We start from the raw sequence: 19,686 nt of genomic DNA, 5'->3' as shown, positions 1-19,686 counted from the left end.
CCTTTTGATAAAACTCAAGGCAAGAATTAAGTTTGAGAAACGAATATAAAAAATATTTTCAAATAAAAATTTAATACACATTTTATATCTTTAATAAAACACATTTTATATTGAAAATAATTTTTTTTATTAGAATAAGTATTTTAGGTTAGTTTCAAAATTTTTAGGCATACTTAATCAAAATTAAATTTTCTCTCACTTTTACAATTATATTCACATAAGAGAAACTGCTAGTCTTAACACGTGTCCTTATTGCTGCTTCAACTAGCAGCGAAAATCTGGAAATCGAGAACAATCTGCTCTTGCTCCATCGAGTTCAGTTACAAAACGAAGCAGAACCAGGAGAGCATCTGGCAATTTTTAGTTGGCGGCCATGGCTGATGGTAAAAGAACCGTTCTTGTTACCGGAGCTGGTGGCAGAACCGGTAGATTTCCCATCTTTTTCCTTCGTTGTAATCGAATATATGCCGTTTTGGACTTTCTATGTGTATTCATTAAAGGGTTCCATTGATTTTGCCTTATCTGTACCATTTTAGCGAAATTCGCGCGATTCTGATGGTTGAAATGAAAACTGGGCTTATACATTTCTTTTGTTAATATTAAGAGAAAGCATCGTAATTTGATATTTGCTAGAATATCACGAATTGAATTGCTGGATTGGCCTTTCGGGTCAGTGAGAAAAAAAGGTGTTCATATCCCAAATTTGGATCCTTTATTGAATTAGAGGTTAGGAACTTTTAAGTACCTTGAGTTTTTCTGTAGTGAAGTTCTTTCGGTCTATATTAACATTGGATTGCATTTGTCTTATATTGCCTATCTATCTAATAATCAAAAGGCAAAAAGTAATCATTGGTGAGGATCTATCTAGAATTTGTAGAAGCAATGCAGTTGCATTTCAAGCTAAGCAATTCATTGTCATAACTAAGATCTTAGTCATCCTGGCATCAATGCCAATTAATCAATGATTGCAAGCAAAATAGAAAACAACTAATAATTCAATATCATCTCGGGAAGGCCTGGGATAAAGCTAAAAGTTTTGGAAACATTTATATCATTAGGATGCCAAATGGATAGTAAAGATTCATGATCAAGTTTTGCTGTTTATCTTTCTCTGAACTTGTTCATGAAGGTAGTCTCAAGATCACAAAAGTGTGATCACTTTGGTTCTTAGAGTCCTCATATTATGAGAATGCTACCAGAAATTTGTGGTCATTTAGGTTGTTTAGTTGGAAGTAAAGTCTTTATCTTTATCATGTTATTACTGTAGCACATAAATGCAACATTCTTTGATAATCATGTCTTTCAAAGTTGTTTGTTCACTTACTTTTCTGTTGATGACAGGGCAAATTGTTTATAAGAAGTTGAGGGAGAATTCAGACAAGTATATTGCAAGAGGTTTGGTGAGAAGTGAGGAGAGCAAGGCGAAAATTGGTAGCGCAGATGATATTTACATTGGTGATATAAGGAATGCTGAGAGCATAGTTCCTGCAATTCAGGGTATCGATGCTCTTATAATTCTTACAAGTGCTGTGCCAAAGATGAAACCAGGTGTCGATCCGTCTAAAGGTGATAAGCCAGAGTTCTACTTTGAAGATGGATTATCCCCTGAACAAGTGAGCTTTACAGTTGAACTTGTTCTCAGTCTGTATTTTTGTTTTATCTTTCTCACACCTTACTAATGATATGACTGGTCTATTCTAGGTGGACTGGATTGGGCAGAAGAATCAAATAGATACTGGTGAGGGCTGTGAATTTTTATTTATCTAAATTGAACTTATCCAATTTCTGAATAATGTTTGTATTGTTGAATAATTATCAATTTACAGCTAAGGCCTCAGGAGTAAAGCATATTGTGCTGGTTGGGTCAATGGGAGGAACAAATCCTAACCACCCCCTGAACACCTTAGGAAATGGAAACATATTGGTGTGTGGACTACTCATTTTCCTTAAATCTTTATTGCATAAGCCATCCTTCTTCTGTGTCCTTGTGTGCTATTCAAAGGGTGCTTGTGCTATCTGATGCTCTCCTCACCATCTTTCTTTCCATGGTTAGACTTGCATCACCATCTACTCAATGTATGACGCAATTAGCTATCAAAAGGATAAAGATTTGTGGTGCAACCATGGAATCTACCTTTTCTTTGATACAGAGTAGTATGCATGAAAAGGCTTTTCTTAAAAAAAAAAGTGTTTTAACAGCAATTGTTTTTTTTTTGGAAAGGAACAGCAATTGTTATGACAAATAAAACATAAGAATAGAACTTGTTTCTTTCAGGGTAAAGAGAAAATATGACATGACTGGTGCCTACTTGTAATCTGAGCTTGCTTTGACTTTTTTGTTTCTTTTCGTTCTCTGTTTGCCTTGCTCTCTGTGTTGAAACGGTTTTGATCTAGAACTTATGACTACAGATTTGGAAGAGGAAGTCTGAACAGTATTTGGCTGACTCTGGAGTCCCATATACCATTATTAGGTAATCCTTCTCTCCCTTCACATTTTGCGAGTGTGCAGACTATCATTTTGGGTTCTTGGTATTATCTCTATTGCTGTTATTCTCGGTATTTGTAATTTTAACCTCTGGTTTGTGCAGAGCTGGGGGCTTGCAAGATAAGAATGGTGGTGTGCGGGAGCTACTTGTTGGAAAGGATGATGAGCTTCTTCAGACAGATAACAGAACTGTTACCAGGGCAGATGTTGCAGAAGTCTGCATTCAGGTATCGTTTAATTCGTTTTGCTCCTATGGATATCTAACTTATCTCTTTTTTTATTGTGTTTGTAATAGCACCATTTTGTTACCTCCTAAACTCGATTCTCATATTGGCAGGCCGTACTGTTCGATGAGGCGAAATCCAAAGCATTCGATTTGGGCTCAAAACCTGAGGGCACTGGAACACCAACACAAGATTTCAAGGCCCTTTTTGCCCAAGTGACCACCCGTTTCTAATTTGCTGCTTCAACTTTGAACCATCATCTTTTCCAGTTGTTTTATGCCTAGATCAAATGTTGATCCACAATTTGCAAATCACTTATGTAATTGCCTAGTGACAATTGTCAGACTCAATTCAAAATGTATTGCTCCAGGATTGTATTACTGAACTATCTTAGAATTGTCTTTATATAATACAGGGGCTTTTTGACTGTTAAATATTGCTGGCTTTTGATTCATTTTTTCCCAGTAGAGGAGGTATGATGAACTTGATCATAGTTGAAATTTCATGTTTTGTAAATAGCATAATAAAAGAGCTTTTTCATCACTTTTTTTTAAAGGGTTTTATTCTATTGTTGCATTCCTGATCCAAATGCCAACACCAAAATCCAAACCATCAAACATCATTGATTTTGTAACTACGTGACTTACCTGATACACATCCTCGGATTACTACCTTGTTAGATGGGACTTACCTAATACACATCCTCGAATTACCAGGCCAGGATGTTACTAGTAACTCCATTAAGACAACAGCTTTCACTACATATGTTGGTGTACGGTGTAGCCGCATCCCAGCTGATCAAGAATGGTGACCCATTGCTTATCTTTCCTCTGATAAACTCGTGTCAGAAAAAATGATATCCCTCAACTGTACCCTCTTTCAAAAACCATTTTCTCCACCGAACCCTAATCTCAATTCCCCTTTAGTTTCTCCTAACCAAATTCGTCACTTCAATCATCTCTTTCCCAACAAAAAAAAGGTCTGGTTCTTTTCCTTTATATTGATGTCATATTTTCGATTTGTTAGTTTTTAATCTGTTCTCCGTTTGCAGATAAGGTGGGCGAAGGAGAGCCGTTTGGTTATTGCTAATGGGGCAGAGAAAGACTCCAGCCATAGCAGCTCTCAAGGTCAGCTCCTACACTCTGCCACTCTGGGGAGGACAGTATGTTGATTTTTGATGTAGAAAGTTTCCAACTTGAATTTATGAATTGAGTTTCCTGTGTGTGTTTTAATTCAGATGAGGAAGTGAATGATTTGGGGGTTAAAACTGCATTGTCTATGCTCAAGTTCTACAAAAGTGAGTTGTTTTTATGTAACTATCCAGATAGAAGCAAAACTATTTACAGTTATATTTAAATTGGCATTTATATATTTGGTTTGGCTTAAGAATTGGGTATTGAGCAGGAGAAATCTCGCCATTGTTGCCAAATAGCTGTCGATACATTCCTACATGCAGTGAGTATTCCATGATTTCTTACAAGAAATATGGAGTTGTGAAGGGGACTGTCTTGACTGCTTGGCGTCTCTGTCGCTGTAATCCTCTGGGTAATATTTCATTCTTTTTTAACTAAATTGGCCTACTTGGAACTTGTATTAACCTTGTATCCAATATTATATGATGCTTTTGTTGGGTTGTTAATGCATATTGAACTCTTGTAATACTTTTAGTGGTTATACCTAATTGATAAATAATATTTATAACAAGTTAGTTAATAGCTTTAATGATATTGATTGATACCATTCTGTTATCATCATCGTCGTCATTTAAATATGACAGGAGGATCTGGCTTTGATCCCCCGAGATGGTTTGGTGAGGCAAGTCCACCGGAGCAATGAGCATCCTCATGGTTTTAAAAACCGAGGTTCCTTCATTATACAAATCATGTTTGCATCTTCATAGCATAGCAGCATTTTGACAGTAGATTTTGGTTTTCCTGATATTTTTATCTCTTTTTCTATTATAAGTTGCTGCATTATTCCTTTGTAGAAAATGGAATCATCCTGACATCTGATCAAGTTGATACAGTAATATATTATAGATACTGAGGGGCTGAGATTGTAAACCAAGTTCTTCGATCATCCTAAATTTTTTGTTCCTGCAACTTTTGTGTATGAGAACATATTAAGATTTCTCTGAAACTCTAGCTTGTAGCCTTGCCTCATCAGTCAAAAAATGGGTGTTGGAAACTGGGGCAAAGAGTTACATTTCAAGTACATTATCCATTGTTTTATATGTAACTATTACTTGTAAAGCCAAGTTCTTGTCACTCCGATATCATTCTGGAATGCAACAATAGAACAATGTGGCTCGATTGAATTTGACTTTTTAATCTGTTAGTTAAAATGAAACACCGTCTTTTAATTTAGTATTAGAGCAATCAAAACAACGATGTTTTCAGAGTAATTAGTTGGGACCGGTGAATCAAATCAAGCCACCATTGCAATTCATGAATGCTTCAAATCCAACCTACCATATCTTCTCCCATGCACCTCAACAACTTAGCTTTATAGACCTCCAAAATTCAACCGTGTAAATAAAGATTGGCCTAATGGACCTATTGGCAGACCTGCCTCGTAGCATTAAAAGTGCATATAGGTGGATTAGATAAAAGCCTGTTTCAATGCTAAAAGCTACCATATTATACGTACACTCTTAATTTAATGGGAAAAAAACATGCATTTACATTTTGAGCTAGGTAGCTTATCTTCAAGATTCCAACCACTTGCATACCTAAGTTCAAACAGTCATCAACAAAAAAATTTCTTGTGTGCATCTTGGTTTGCAATGTAACGTGTGCTCGAAATTTAAAGTAGTTTGTCAGGACGATTAAGTTAGAAATATGGAATAATATGCGTGAGCAAAAATTCTTTCCATCTCTGGACTCCTCATTGAGCTTGTTTTCATCTCCTTATTACGGAGTATTATTTTGACCTTTTGGGTTCGGCCTCACTGATATCATAATGGTAATGATGAGTATCCACAATCCTCCACTACCAAATCGAGAATGGTGCAAGGAACATACTCACAGTCTCTATACTTGGTGAACAATAAAACATTTTTCAGTCTCCACTCTCATTTAGTCATTTGTTGAAATTTCTCTATACTTGTTCTCCGACAAGTTTGGATAGAATTCTCATTCAAATATAACACCGTACAACAGTGTGCTACATTTCAAAATACAGACTATTACGGATTATTTTATTTATTTTATTTTATTTTTTACATTGTCTTGCAATCATTAATGATTTGTCTCTCATCATATTTTTTGGGCAATAAAAGCGTGTTGAAAGATAATATTGAAAACGTCACAGCTAGTCCATTCATTGTTGGACAAAAGTTAGCAACAACTATAAATCTTGTCTACTTGGAATTTAACCTAAAACATTTAGGTGCAGTTTATTAACTACTTTTCAAACCACCCCATCGAACTCCCAACGTTGATTCGTTTTCACTTATGCATGTCCATTCATTTCAAATTCAAAAAATATGAACCAAATCCTCCCAAACACCGTTTCCAACATGGACGGAGCCAGTATGAGGGCAACTGCCCCCTCTCTTACCCCAGCTCACCCTTATATATAAGGGACCCTTCAAAGATGAAGTTACTTAGATGGTTAAGTATTGAAATTTCTAACTCCGGTCTCTGATTTTTAAGTGTTAATTTTTGACATGACTCTATAATACTTATTGATATGAACTCGAGTCCTAACTATATCACAAAAACTAATTTTTGAGTATATAATTTGACCTAAACTTTATATATTAGCTTAGTCCTAACAACGATATGATATGAAAGAAGCTAGCATAAGTACTAGGCAGGACAACACCGACGACGAAAATGAAGAAGCCAGTGAAACAAACAATGACAACTGTGAAGATAAATGTTTTTTAAAAAGTTAGAATATGAGACCAGAAAGCCTCAAAGTCGGTATTAACAGCTGTTTTGTACTATATATGCATATAACACAATAATGTCAAATTATGGTACACATTTTGGATTGGGAGAAATTAAACACAACCGAAGCTGGGTGTTCTAGAGTTCTGATCTGCCACAGTTTCCTACATTAAATTTTGTCGGTTTGTGTTTCTCTTTTTATATATTTACAAAACGAAGTGCATACCAAGAGGTATTGTCTGCAACTCAATCTGCATTCTTTCTTTGCACAGTAATGCATGTTTAACCTTGGAGACATACATTTCTTAGTACAAGGATGTATTTATTCTATGTATTTTATGTTCTTCACACTTGCATTTAAAACTCCTATATATATATGATTTTAAATTTATTAGCTTGTTCTCTCGTCTGAGCTTTGCAACATAATGTGACATTACTGACTATAGAGATATATAAGAAAATAAAGTTATGCTTTGGACCGTCTCGTCCCGTCAGCCGTATTGACACTTATAGGAGAGTATAGTAGGTAAGCATATATGAATAAATAAATAAAACTTTTCACTTTCAAGAACAGGGCTTGTGTAGTGAAACTCATCTCTTAAGAGATAATGGAGAAGCCCCATTGGCATATGTAAATTTGATGGCTTTAATTTGATAGTGACTCTTCAACTTTTCTATTTCCTTCATTGTCCTACGTGAGATGAAGATCAGATCCCATGGTGTAATTTCCATTTCTGATAATTTTTTTATTTTTTAAAATTATTTTTCTGAATTAGTCCCCACATGTACATACATGTTCAATGACTATCCTATCATGTTTGCATGCCCAGCCCCCAGTCCAAAAATAAAATAAATAAATAAAAGAGTAGTGATTAAGCAGAAAAAGACTTATAACCAAATTTGTTTTATCTCATTTTTATACATAAATAGTTAAATACGCTGAGTGAGATTACATAAATTTCTTTTAGTGTAATTATAAGTTTCGGATTCAAGTTTAGAAAATACAATTAGTATATCCTAACTGAGGAAACACATGATCTGATGAAAAAGAGATAAAATTAAAAAAGAAAGAGTTGATAATACAGTAAAATTTCATGGGAGATGTTTGTTGTGTCTCCATTTCAAAGGTTAACTCACATGGTCTTATTTCAGTCTTTCTGTCATCTCCATGCATCTTTGTTCCTTCTTCTCTCGACATCAATATCCATCTCTCCCACAAAAACCCAAAAGGGAATACAAATCAAAATTAAAAAAAATGGAAGAAAGAAATTAAATTGTTCTCCTTTTTACATATCAGGTAAAAACGTAACTCAAAAATAAAACAAGCTTTATGTATTTAAGTTAATGTTCAAGCCTCTTAATTAATACAGAACACAAACTTCAATTTTCAATTTCAAATTTAATTATATTTATATTATTTGATAATATTACATGTGGTCAATTAAACCAGCCATCCAACTCATGTATTATGCACACCTTCTAATAGTTATACAATGGAACCGTGTTCATTTCCATATTTAATATTCACAATTTGAATTGTGAACATTCAATATGTAAATTGTGTATTTTGAACCCAGATTCACATAATAATTTTACGTAGCCTTCATGCTTGGCTCACCAAGAATGCAACCCAAGATAAGATTGATAAGCCCTTCTTAGAAGAGTCATAACTCACTTTTTGTTAAACCAAGTGATTTAACATCAACATCTACGTCAAATTTTATAGTTAAAAAAAACAAAACAAAAAAACTAAAATCAAAAGTCAACATAGTGCAAGTTAAAATAACTAATGATCCATAGCATGCAATCCACTCATGTCTCTTCTTATTTTAATTAATACATTTGATCACCGACATACTTAATTAAAAACTAATTATTTAAGTATTTAGAAATTACCATTCCTTGACTGGGAAACAGTACGGAACATGTGGAATCCAAATTTCAGAAGTACGAAAAAACAAACAAAAAAAAAACCACGAAAAACTAACTGTTTTTGTAAAAAAAAAAAAATATATATATATATATATATATATATATATATAATAAATAAATAAATATTTAAGGAATGAAAATAATATTACTTTATGCATATAAAAAATGAATCCCCCCCCCCCCCCAAAATAATAAGAAATTGTCAGAGTGCAATCTGGAGGAGCATTTATTCAGATGACTAACACAGTTTATTCTATAAATTTAATAATTATTTTGACTTCACTTTAGAAAATATGAATGGTGTAGTTTATTCAATAGCTGTTAAGTCACGTCTCCTCCCATGCTGTGTATGAGATTCTTTGCTTATATGATTTTTTTTATTGGATATAAATACATTAATAAATACATATTTCTAAAATATTGAATAATATCATTTTTCTAACGTATATTTTTTCATACAAATTATTATTAGAGCAGGCCACTAGTGTAGGCATATTATGTAAAGTTTGATTTTGGTGTAGACTGAAGCAATATGAAAACTTGATTTGTACTACTGCAAATGTAGTTTAATAATCGTGTGGGTAAGGCATCATGAGTTGGGTAATTAATTAATTGAATTATTATTATTATTATTATTTTTATTATTATTAAATGTAATCATTGGAAGGCATACCTATTATTAAGCTAGCTAATGTTCTACGATGAATATAATACCTATTATTACTCTCAAGAAACCGTAGATTTCAATTTTCAACCCTAATTAAGCTACTTATTGTGTTTTCTTTTTATATTTCTTTGTTTTAATAAAGATTAGTATTTGAAAAATATGATTCATTCATGATTGCACAGAGTATTATTAAAAATTATTATCAATAATATATGGTACAATAATTATGTATGGTATATATAATGATATCAAGTATGATCGGTACTGATGTCAACTGGTATTTAAATTTTTGCTATAATTTTGACTTCAGATGAATTTTTTAGCCCCGACGAGAAGTAGAGAAATGTGACATAAATAGTAGTGCAGCTAGCTACCAGTATTCCAGACTTATGAAAAGTCCAACCGTACATTTATATATCTAAACGGCTGCTAGCTAGTCCATGATCATATCACAACAAGACATCCTCTTACTAAAGCTCCTAAGTCCTACCTTCAATATAATGTACGTATTGGATGGTTTGTCTTTTTAATGATATGATGATGCTAGCTTGCCCCATCATATCAGATCCTCCATCTTTGCTAACTTTGCTCTTCAACTATACATGCATGCTCCTCTGCCATGTTTGGTTTTCCGCTACATGCTCTTTATTAGTTATATACTTAAAGGAACTAATTAATCGAGTTAGGAGCTTTGCCAAGCCAGACCCATTGTGCCCATCATCCTGACGTCACAAGCGGTTATGTTCAATGGATCTTGTGTTGTCACTTAGCTTGTCAGTATCAAAGCAGGGTGTGCAGTGGGTACAAATCGAGGGTGTGCATCACTCTTATATTTGTAATCATTTAATTTTTTTAGACCTAAAATAACAACTATACATAAATACAATTTGTGTAACTTATTAAAAGTAAAAAATAATTCAAATATACTTCCATTATTTGTTGTTCCGAACTCCCAAAACTCTTTCTCTTATTATTTACTTCGTACATTATTGTTCCGATCCATTGCATTCATACACGCCAATCAACCTAAAATCAACATATAATTATATGTTAATTAAATTAGGAGCATAGTGTTGAGATTAACACTAAAAGTCTAAAACAACCTAATGTTCCACATTATATTACTACATTTCGCACGAGACTAACTTCAATCTCCAAAGCTAGCTAGCTTAGCTTAGCTTAGCTTGCTCCTTCAAGTGTAGATAGTTTGACACACGTTCACTAGCACCTTACCAACTTATCTAGTTTGCCAATCATTATGGTGATGAAATAACTATTTCAACCCCAAAAGTGGTGCAATGTTGATTTTAAAGTAGTAAGCTAGGTAGCTAGCTAGCATTCCCCCAAATTTCAAGTTGACAGAACATCGCTGGAACTAATAATTATGTAGATGGAGGGCGGGGGTTGGCGAAAAGCTATGGGGTTGACGTTCAGATGGGTACAAGTGTACATACAGGATGATATATATAAGGAAGGGGTGAAGCCAAGGGTGCGAAATTCACGTGTATGTTGGGCTAGCGGATCTGATCTGGGTTGATGGCTACTGCACTGCACCGTACCCACCCACCACCTTTAATTTGGTGCGGTTAGTTGGTCATCAAATTAAATTTGGTTACGTTGCATTATATCCCCTCTTTATTTGTTTTTTTTTTTTTTTTTGTCAGACCATGAAACCTGTGTGTTGAGCAGACCCTAACGGTAGAAAACATCTTTAAACTCGTATCATATTCAAATTAATCCCTATTTGCACCAGATCGTTCCAATTAAGGGGCTAAATGTTGACCATATTGATTTTTCTATACTAAAAGGAATTCAAACTCCTGACCTTTCTTAAGGAACGAGATTGCACGACCACTGCCAATCAAGTTGGTTTCCTATCTCTGCTTTTATTAATTCTTTCTACTGCTTTTCTTTTCACCCTCTCTTTATTTCCTGATCTGATGATGATTTGGCAGATTTCCCATATCCTCCGATCCTCCCCCGCGTCCGTGCGTATTCCACCTTCTTCCTTCCATCTACAATCACATTCTTTCTTCATTTTGCATACCCACCTGAAAGACTCAACATTGGTTAGCTACTTAGCTACCAAAGGTGATGATTGGATATATATATATATAGTCATCATGTATAAATTAAATAATAGTCATCTATTCGCATGCAATATTCATACACAGCACACTATGTACTGAGCTAACTAAATACGATAATCAAATCTTTTTGCCATCAACATTCATTATATTTCTCTATCTTATTAACAATGTCAATAGTATAAACTTAAATTAAGGCATCATGTTTCATAACGGTCTACAAATTTCATTAGGGTAAACGTACACAAATTTAGTAGGAGTTTAATAGTGTGTGTAGTACACGAATCCAACAAGTTTAAGCACACCATTTAATTAGTTTGTATACGTTGTGCCCCTAAAGGAAAATGGTATTTTTATTATACAAGAATATATATGGAGCAATAAGTGAAGGCACATGGTTGGTTGGCCTTTCGCATATGGATTCACCCAAGAGCAGAAAGGATGGAACAAGTTTTTTTGGTAGTCGGAGAAGAAGAAGAAGATACAAGAAAAACAACCCAGGCCACTCAATTATTCCAATCACATGTGCATTACATATATGTGTGTGTGTACTTATTTTTTATGGGCTTTGAGAAATTTTTTTTTCTATTTTTAGGTGATAAGATTTGAATATAATGATGAGAATTAATATGTAATAAGTAATCTCAGTTGTACGTGTTGGTTAGTTAGCTTGATAACTATAAAATTTTAAATTTGACTCTTATATTTATTTTCTTGATTTTGAACCGATTAGTTATAAGGAATTCGAGTTTCACTCAAAGTATATATTCAAATAATAACTATGAACTTTCTTATAAATTAAAGAATTAATATGTATGGAAGAGGAAGGAAAAAAAATGCTCGAATTTTCAGCATAAAAGGCCTAGAAAGTGGTTATTTTGTGGTACAAATATATGTGGACTCAACTTCTTATTTGCGTCTAGTCAAAGTGGATTTGAGTTATTCGTAGTAAGACGAAAAAATTGATATATTGTACGCTCAAAATAGATAATGGGTGAATAAGAAATCGATTCTAAAAAAATTGATATATTGTATGCTCAAAACTGATAATAAGTTAATGAAAAATTGATTCTCAAAATAAATTCATTTGAGTTGAAAATGAAGTTAGAAAGGCTTTATTAAAGTACTTGTCCCACATTGGTTTGGAAAGTAAGTTTGCATCACTATATATACAAGAATTTTTTAAAGACATAGGCTCTGTTTGGCAGAGCTTATAGCTTATTTTAAGTTACTAATAAACTATAAGCTCTGTTTGGTAATGTTTACAAAATAAGCTAGTAGCTTAAAATAAGAGCTTATTTTGAAATGCTACTTGGGGTAGCTTTTCAAAAATAAGAGCTTATTTTGAAACGCTACCTGGGGTAGCTTTTCAAAAATAAGCTAGTAGCTTTTTAACTTTTTTCCATCTTTATCCTTATTATTTTAAATAAATGACATCCTTTACCCATATCAATTAAAACATTTTTGACATTTTCTTTTCATTATGTTTGGTAGGAATTTCACTTTGACATTTGTGTTTGAACATTAATTTTTGTATGAATTATAAACATTTTTTTTAACTTTATATATTTTCAAATATATGTTCTTACTTTATATTTTATTTAAATATATTGATATATTATTTAAATTGTATGAAGATGTCCTTTTTAGTTTTTTTACATTTATCAACTTATCAAAAAACTAATTTTACCAAACATTTTTAAGCATAACAGCTAGCTTAACAGCTATTCAGATTTCAACTTCGAGCTTATAGCTTTTCAGTTTTCAGCTACTTTTCAACTTTCAGCTACCTTTTCAGCTAGGTTTGCCAAACATAGCCATATTGAATTCTATAGTATAGAGGTTCTCCCTCGTGGGGCGTGCAACTATCCTAGGAGACGAACACTACAAGAATTTCAATTTTAATGACTCATTAAGATTATAAATTTAATTATTTTGAAATTTATATATATATCGACTTATATTCACTCCCTACAAAAAATTACTCTGTAATATGTAACGCTGTTTGTCCGGGATGACTAGTTTGGCATCCGTTGCAGGCACATGGCTTCATTTCTCACTGATGTGACTCCACAACTTCTCATTTCTTAATTGCTTGGTTTTATTATCTTTTTAAAACAATAAGGACATTTATTTTCAAAATAGTAGGACGCAATAAATATAGTACAAAATATATTTATTTATTTATTGATTAAGAAACTTCACATTAAAGCATTTCATGGAACGCGAAAACTGAAATAATAATAATGTCATAGGAAATATGATGTGTACTGTCTAAATTGTTGTTGCTTATGCATCAAGTCAACTTCTTTTCCCTTTTCTGGTAGTGTGAATTTATATATAGTAATATAACTATAAAAGAAAAATAAGTAAATATTAAACTAAATCGCTCTATACTGATGGAGTTTTTTTTTTTTTTGAAAGCTAAATCAACACTGATATTTTAATGAATGAGGTGCTAAATACATACAGGATAGTCGTGTTCCAAACCATACAACTAAATTAGGTGTCAACTGCTTTTATTAATAAATGAGCAAGCTGGTTCGCCGTTCTACTAATAGAGTAATTATTATATATATTACCAAATCACATTTAAATTTATTTGCTGATGATGAGGCTTGAATTTACTAATAACAATTCAACGATGATTACTGTATATAAAGATTACATTAGTTTATTTATAAATTTTGCAATTCAAAAATAAAATGAGGTAGAAGGATTGATGCCTATGGTATGCATATTTGTCAACTTACGACAACGGTGAGCTATGATGCTATCTCACATAGTTAGCACCAAAGTTGTATGGAACAAATTCTTTATTTATTTATTTATTATTTTGTTGTAATAATCTGTAAGGAACAAATTCAATCCGTGATTGAATAATATCTTTAGTATATTGCCATGAATTTGACATAAAAATCAACTACTAGTGGCTTCATTTCATTATTCCATTGCCATGTGCAGGCAGGAAGGGAGAGGCAATGCAAAATGGCGGAATATATATCAATTGTATGCATATCCACACTTGTCCATCGATTCATATTCATGGAGTGCTAGTGGTTGCAGTTGTTATGTCATGGACCCAATTTCACCTTATAAGGTAAACTCAAGTTTATGTTTACAATTTTAAAACCCTGTGTTCACAAATCCATAATTTAAATTAGTAAGAATAATACCCCTAAATTAATTAAGGAAATGATAGTATTCAAATTATTTTAATGTTATGGAGTAGTTTTTATACAATATTTGTAAATAGTTTAATTTAGGAAAAACTAATACAGAGTATAATATATTACCCCGTATAACGACTTTCCAATTTTAAAAATATTTTTTTTTTAATTTTCTTCGTGTATTTGCATAACTATATTCCACGTGATGTAAAAAAAAAAAAAAATGAAGAAAGCATTCATTACCGACCTTGCCCTTGTTAGATGTGAAGCCAACCCTTATTCACCACTCCACTCCCCAAACACTCCCTTAAGCCTCTCTGCTTCCATAAGTACCCTCCCTTCCTCGCGCTTTCCATTCGCCTCCCAAACCCACATTCCTATACTTTCTTCCAAAACCCTTCTCTCTCTCTCATTTCAGTACTTTTGTGATTGTGGGAAAATGGAAGCGCTTCGACTCCTCTGCATTGCTCTTCTCCTCTGTTCTCTGACTGCTGTTCATGCTAGAATCCCCGGCGTTTACTCCGGCGGCGCCTGGCAGAGCGCCCACGCTACCTTTTACGGCGGCGCCGACGCTTCTGGCACAATGGGTACGGACCATTGCTCTCATTCACTTCACGCTCTTTTTTGTTGTGTCTCAGAATCCGGCCACTTATTTTTAATTTTTTGCAGGCGGCGCGTGTGGTTACGGGAATTTGTATAGCCAGGGCTACGGAGTTAACAATGCAGCACTGAGCACTGCGCTGTTCAACAATGGGCTGAGCTGCGGAGCCTGCTTTGAGATCAAGTGCACCAACGACAGATCGTGCAGCCCGGGGAACCCTTCCATCTTCATCACCGCTACAAACTTCTGCCCGCCGAATTTCGCCCTTCCCAACGACAATGGCGGGTGGTGCAACCCCCCTCGCCCTCACTTCGACCTCGCAATGCCCATGTTCCTCAAGATCGCCGCCTACCGTGCCGGGATCGTCCCGGTTAATTTCCGCCGGTAAGTCCCCCCGCCATTTTTCACGTTCATTAAGCATTACTGGTAATTCTGCTTTATTTCTACGGCTCATTTTCTTTCCCACAAATGGCAAAAACCATTTGCAGCTTTATCTTTAGCGTCAGAGGGGTTAATTTGTCTTTTCCTTCTCCAAATTTGCATTCCTCATTTACCCACTTCAATAGTTTCATGTTTCTTCTTATTAATGTGCCGAAACGGCGCTCTCGAGGGCACTATGGTAATCCAAACGGCGTAACAGTAGCCGGAAAAACCGTGCTTCGGTTTCCGTGACTCTGCTCGCAGTGCTCCACTGGCCGGTTTAAGTCGTGAAAAGGGTTAGGTGGCGCCGTTTTGGTGGGCCCCCTACTTACCCGAAATACCCGTCGCCGTTGTGTTTCGTAACCGTCTAAAAGTGCTCCGATTATGTTTCTAATTTAAAGATAAATAAAGAAATTAAATTTTCTAATTAACGTTTGCTTTTTACTTTCTTTTAGGATTCCATGCAGAAAGCAAGGCGGGATTAGGTTCACCGTTAACGGCTTCCGTTACTTTAACTTGGTGTTGGTGACCAACGTGGCGGGTGCGGGTGATATCCAGAAGGTCTTGGTTAAGGGATCCAGAACCCCATGGATTACTCTGTCGCGGAACTGGGGGCAAAATTGGCAAACCAGCTCCTTCCTTGTGGGCCAGTCCCTCTCCTTCAGGGTCCGAGCCAGCGACCATCGCCAAGTCACCTCATGGAACGTGGCGCCCGCCAATTGGCAGTTCGGCCAAACCTTCCAGGGCAAGAATTTCCGAGCCTAGTCACCACCCCCCCAAAAAAACCAAAAATACTAAACTGACCCCTGAAGAATTCCTCATCTCAAAACTCCACACAATATTTTTGTTTGCCATCATGCATTTATATAAGTTTACTCTCTGCCCCGGGAAAAATTTGAAGTCTGGGAAATTAGATAATAGGATAGGAAAAGTAATATGCTTATTACTTTTTTTTTTTTTTGGTTTTCAGTGTTTGCTTACTTTAATTAATTAGCCCATGGGATTGGGTTTGCTCTGTTTTATGGTGTCTGTAAGTGGTCGCCGGCGAAATGTTAAGAAAAGCCGGCGACGGCGAAAAAGTGTCGTAGTCGTGGAGGCTGAGGCGGCTGCAGGGATAGCAAAATAGTAATGCAATGTAGCCCGCAGCTCTCTTTACTGTTTACAGCAATTATTATATGTAATGAAATTATTACATACATATATTATACCACTCCGCTTTTGGTTGTTTTATATATTGGACTTCCTTTTACAATATGGTTAGTTGTGAGTATTTATTGCATAGCATTGATTATATTGTGGTTGTAGTACACACTATGATGGTCCAAAGGGGATTTTGTTGGGGGGTTTTATTGTCGTGGGGATGATGAGTTGATGTTTTGGACACTAAGTTATTATTATGTGTTACGGACATTAAAATTTTAAAACGTGCTTTAAATAAGGTTCTGATTTATTGATGGACTGGTACAGCCAATTAAACCGTGTCTTTGATTAACAAAGAAAGTAGGAACGGACCTATTTATATAGGTATTGACTTAACGTGTATACTATTCAATAGAGCATCGTTTCAAGATTGTAAATGTGAAAATAAATTGGGGGTTAGGCAGTAACGATCCAGAATTGCTTAGCATGTCATGATGTGCGGATTGGGTAATTGCTAACTTAATGCTTTTATTTTGGTGATAGTTCAGAAATGCATGTGGCCTTTGCTTTAAAAAGCCTTTACGTTGTTGCCTTTAGGAAAAGCCAATAGGTTGTACCTTAGGGAGCTTCCTACTGCGCATATGTTTACTTGAAGACTTGTCATGGTAGAGAAGTCAAGACTTTTGTTTTTTTTTTCAACTCTTCTGCATTTGTCTGCTTGTTTTAGAATTGGATTGCCAGGTAATTATAAGGTTTCAAGTTTGACTCACAGTGAAAACGGACTATTGATCTTCTCTCTTTTTTCTTTTCCGATTACGATCAATCAATTACGGACAAATTAGGATGATTTATCTCTTTGTGATTCTTTGGAGCAAAGATCACAAGACGATCCAAATCGCGCATTTAAATAGGACTGTAAATTTTTCTGTAGATCAAAAGATGGCACCTAATGGAGGGTTTGTTTTTCTTTTATCTGCTTCTCATTTTTTAAGTACAGTTAAAAAAAGGAGGGAAGCTAATGGGGATGGCCCCAAATGTAGTTTGAATGCGGTGCACCTTGACTCATTTTTGTTGTTGTCCCGGATATATTCCTCTACATTTATCAAAAGAATTACCAAAGTTGGATTCTGCCAAGATATTTCGAAACTTGGAAGAACAAAATCTTAGGTCGTATTTGTTATTTGGAAACTTGACTAAAATTTTGTAATTTCACATAAATTTATATTATAATCTTATACGGAGTATCTTTTTGTATAATATGTTTCTTTATTTTATTGAACCAACATAGACTATTTCTCAAAAAATAAAAATAAAAAATCATAGACTTTTACGGCCCGTTTGGTTAGCTAAAAAATAGTTGAAGGGAAATGGAATTGAAATTCCATGAAAAATAAATTCCAAGAAAATGAATTCAATTGTTTGGTTGGTGGAAAAGAAATTACCGAGAATATAGAAATCATTGTTTAGTTGAGTTTAGAAAGATAATGAATAATAAATATAAAGACCAATATACCCCTAAAAAGATGAATGAATAAATAGGTGCATATATAACTAATAAACTTTCATAACGGTAAAATGGTCCAGTTATGTTTGAAATGGTCCAGTCATGTTTTTTAAAAACAAAATCTCACTCCTTTGCAAAGAATTCATTTTTCAATGGACACTATATATTTTCCATCCAACCAAACAATATAAAACAACATTTTCCTCGCCAAGACCTCGTGGTCTAGTGGCACCCGGTTGCACTCTTATAAGGTGATGTGAAATTAGGACCCACTTTTGAGAATTGATTGAATTTGCAGGGATGTAGTGTGAATAGTAAATGAATTGCAAATTAAGTGATGCATGTGGCATATATCTCTCTTTTGTTTATTTTATTTAAGGTGATGTGAAATTGAGACCCACTTTTGAGAGTTTATTGAATTTGTAGGAATGTAGTGTGAATAGTGAATGAATTGCAAATTGAGTGATCTAGAAGTGGGATCCATTTTTTAGATTGAAAGAGATTTGCAAGAATAAGGATAGCCTTAGTCTCTCACCACATTAGCTTTTATTTTACATGAAGAATTTTAAAATTTATATATAAACATGATGAGGTATATGCATAACTTATAAGCATGTTAAATTAAGTCTAATCTTTAAAAGAATTAAGAAAATATGCTTAAATTCTAGAAAAAAAAAATTTAAAGTGTTGATTAACTCGGGCACAACTAAAAATGAATATAAAGAAATCTTTTGATTTAACTTTTTAAATTATAAAGGTAAAGTGATTGGGTTGGTCCAACAATATCCAAGATTGCAAGGTAGTGCTACCAAGTTGAGGTAGTATGCCTCAAAATCCTCCATAGAAACAAGAAAGTTGGCGGCCATATCTGTGATATGATGATGCGAAGAATTACGTTAAAGATTATGAAACAAACAGCATATATATACACCTCATTCTAGATTTGATGAAAAGCTTTGGGTTGAAAACAATGGTAGAGCGCAGCAGAGCCACTGTACTTGACATTCTGCATTATCTTTCATGCCCTAAAAATCTTCAATTCTGGTCTTTAATTTGCATGTTGGGTCAAACCCCACGGACCGGATATTATATTCTCATCCCACAATACCTTTCTGCAAATACATACTCAACAGCTTGCGCAAATTGCATTATTGAATCAATACCAAAGCCTTTTTACCCTCTATTTATCTCATCTCATCTATCTTTTCTAGACTAGACTACTCTAGACTTTGGAGCTTCTTGAAGAAAACACTACAACTACTCGACCTGAATCGATACTCATAACTTTATTACCTCTTTAGAAATGTCTTCAAGTTGAAGAAATTTTCAAATATTTAGGAGGAAAACAGATGTTAAACATAACCTGGTACGTGTTTGTAGGATGTTATGTTTGACATAGGATTCTTAGTCGGAGCCGTGCAAACGAAAGAAAGAAAGAAAGGATAACAAATTAAGATTCGAAAAGGGGCATCATATCATATCATATATATTTTGCCTTAGCTTTGTGATGAGTTTCTTTTTCGGAAATGCAATACTAAAAGCAAAAGCATATTACATTGC

At 34.3% G+C, this 19,686-nt stretch overlaps 3 protein-coding genes across 4 annotated transcripts; all 3 read left to right on the top strand.

Moving 5' to 3' along the window:
* Nucleotides 1–238: 238 nt before the first annotated feature.
* Nucleotides 239–3,143, top strand: LOC116028705 (uncharacterized protein At5g02240). The gene is made up of 7 exons (XM_031270497.1): nucleotides 239–425; nucleotides 1,342–1,613; nucleotides 1,702–1,738; nucleotides 1,827–1,924; nucleotides 2,410–2,471; nucleotides 2,589–2,712; nucleotides 2,823–3,143. The coding sequence occupies exons 1-7, from the start codon at nucleotides 374–376 to the stop codon at nucleotides 2,940–2,942; spliced, it is 765 nt and encodes a 254-aa protein (XP_031126357.1). The 5' UTR covers nucleotides 239–373; the 3' UTR covers nucleotides 2,943–3,143.
* A 398-nt stretch (nucleotides 3,144–3,541) lies between these two features.
* On the top strand, nucleotides 3,542–5,026 carry LOC116030276 (UPF0161 protein At3g09310). Of its 2 annotated transcripts, XM_031272476.1 has the most exons (6): nucleotides 3,542–3,688; nucleotides 3,761–3,836; nucleotides 3,947–4,006; nucleotides 4,114–4,254; nucleotides 4,487–4,571; nucleotides 4,697–5,022. In XM_031272476.1, exons 1-5 carry the CDS (start codon nucleotides 3,563–3,565, stop codon nucleotides 4,543–4,545), a joined length of 462 nt encoding a protein of 153 aa, XP_031128336.1. In that variant the 5' UTR covers nucleotides 3,542–3,562; the 3' UTR covers nucleotides 4,546–4,571; nucleotides 4,697–5,022. The 2 variants fall into 2 exon arrangements, with proteins under 2 accessions (XP_031128336.1, XP_031128335.1); XM_031272475.1 differs by having other exon boundaries at nucleotides 4,487–5,026.
* Nucleotides 5,027–14,798: 9,772 nt separating this feature from the next.
* On the top strand, nucleotides 14,799–16,712 carry LOC116030898 (expansin-A3). Its single transcript, XM_031273263.1, has 3 exons — nucleotides 14,799–15,048; nucleotides 15,131–15,446; nucleotides 15,938–16,712. The coding sequence occupies exons 1-3, from the start codon at nucleotides 14,901–14,903 to the stop codon at nucleotides 16,245–16,247; spliced, it is 774 nt and encodes a 257-aa protein (XP_031129123.1). The 5' UTR covers nucleotides 14,799–14,900; the 3' UTR covers nucleotides 16,248–16,712.
* The last annotated feature ends 2,974 nt before the right edge of the window (nucleotides 16,713–19,686 follow it).

Source organism: Ipomoea triloba, chromosome 9, assembly GCF_003576645.1.
Source record: "Ipomoea triloba cultivar NCNSP0323 chromosome 9, ASM357664v1".
NCBI lineage: Eukaryota > Viridiplantae > Streptophyta > Magnoliopsida > Solanales > Convolvulaceae > Ipomoea > Ipomoea triloba.
The sequence above is the reverse complement of the archived record's forward strand: the minus strand, read 5'-3'. Positions and strand labels throughout refer to the sequence as shown.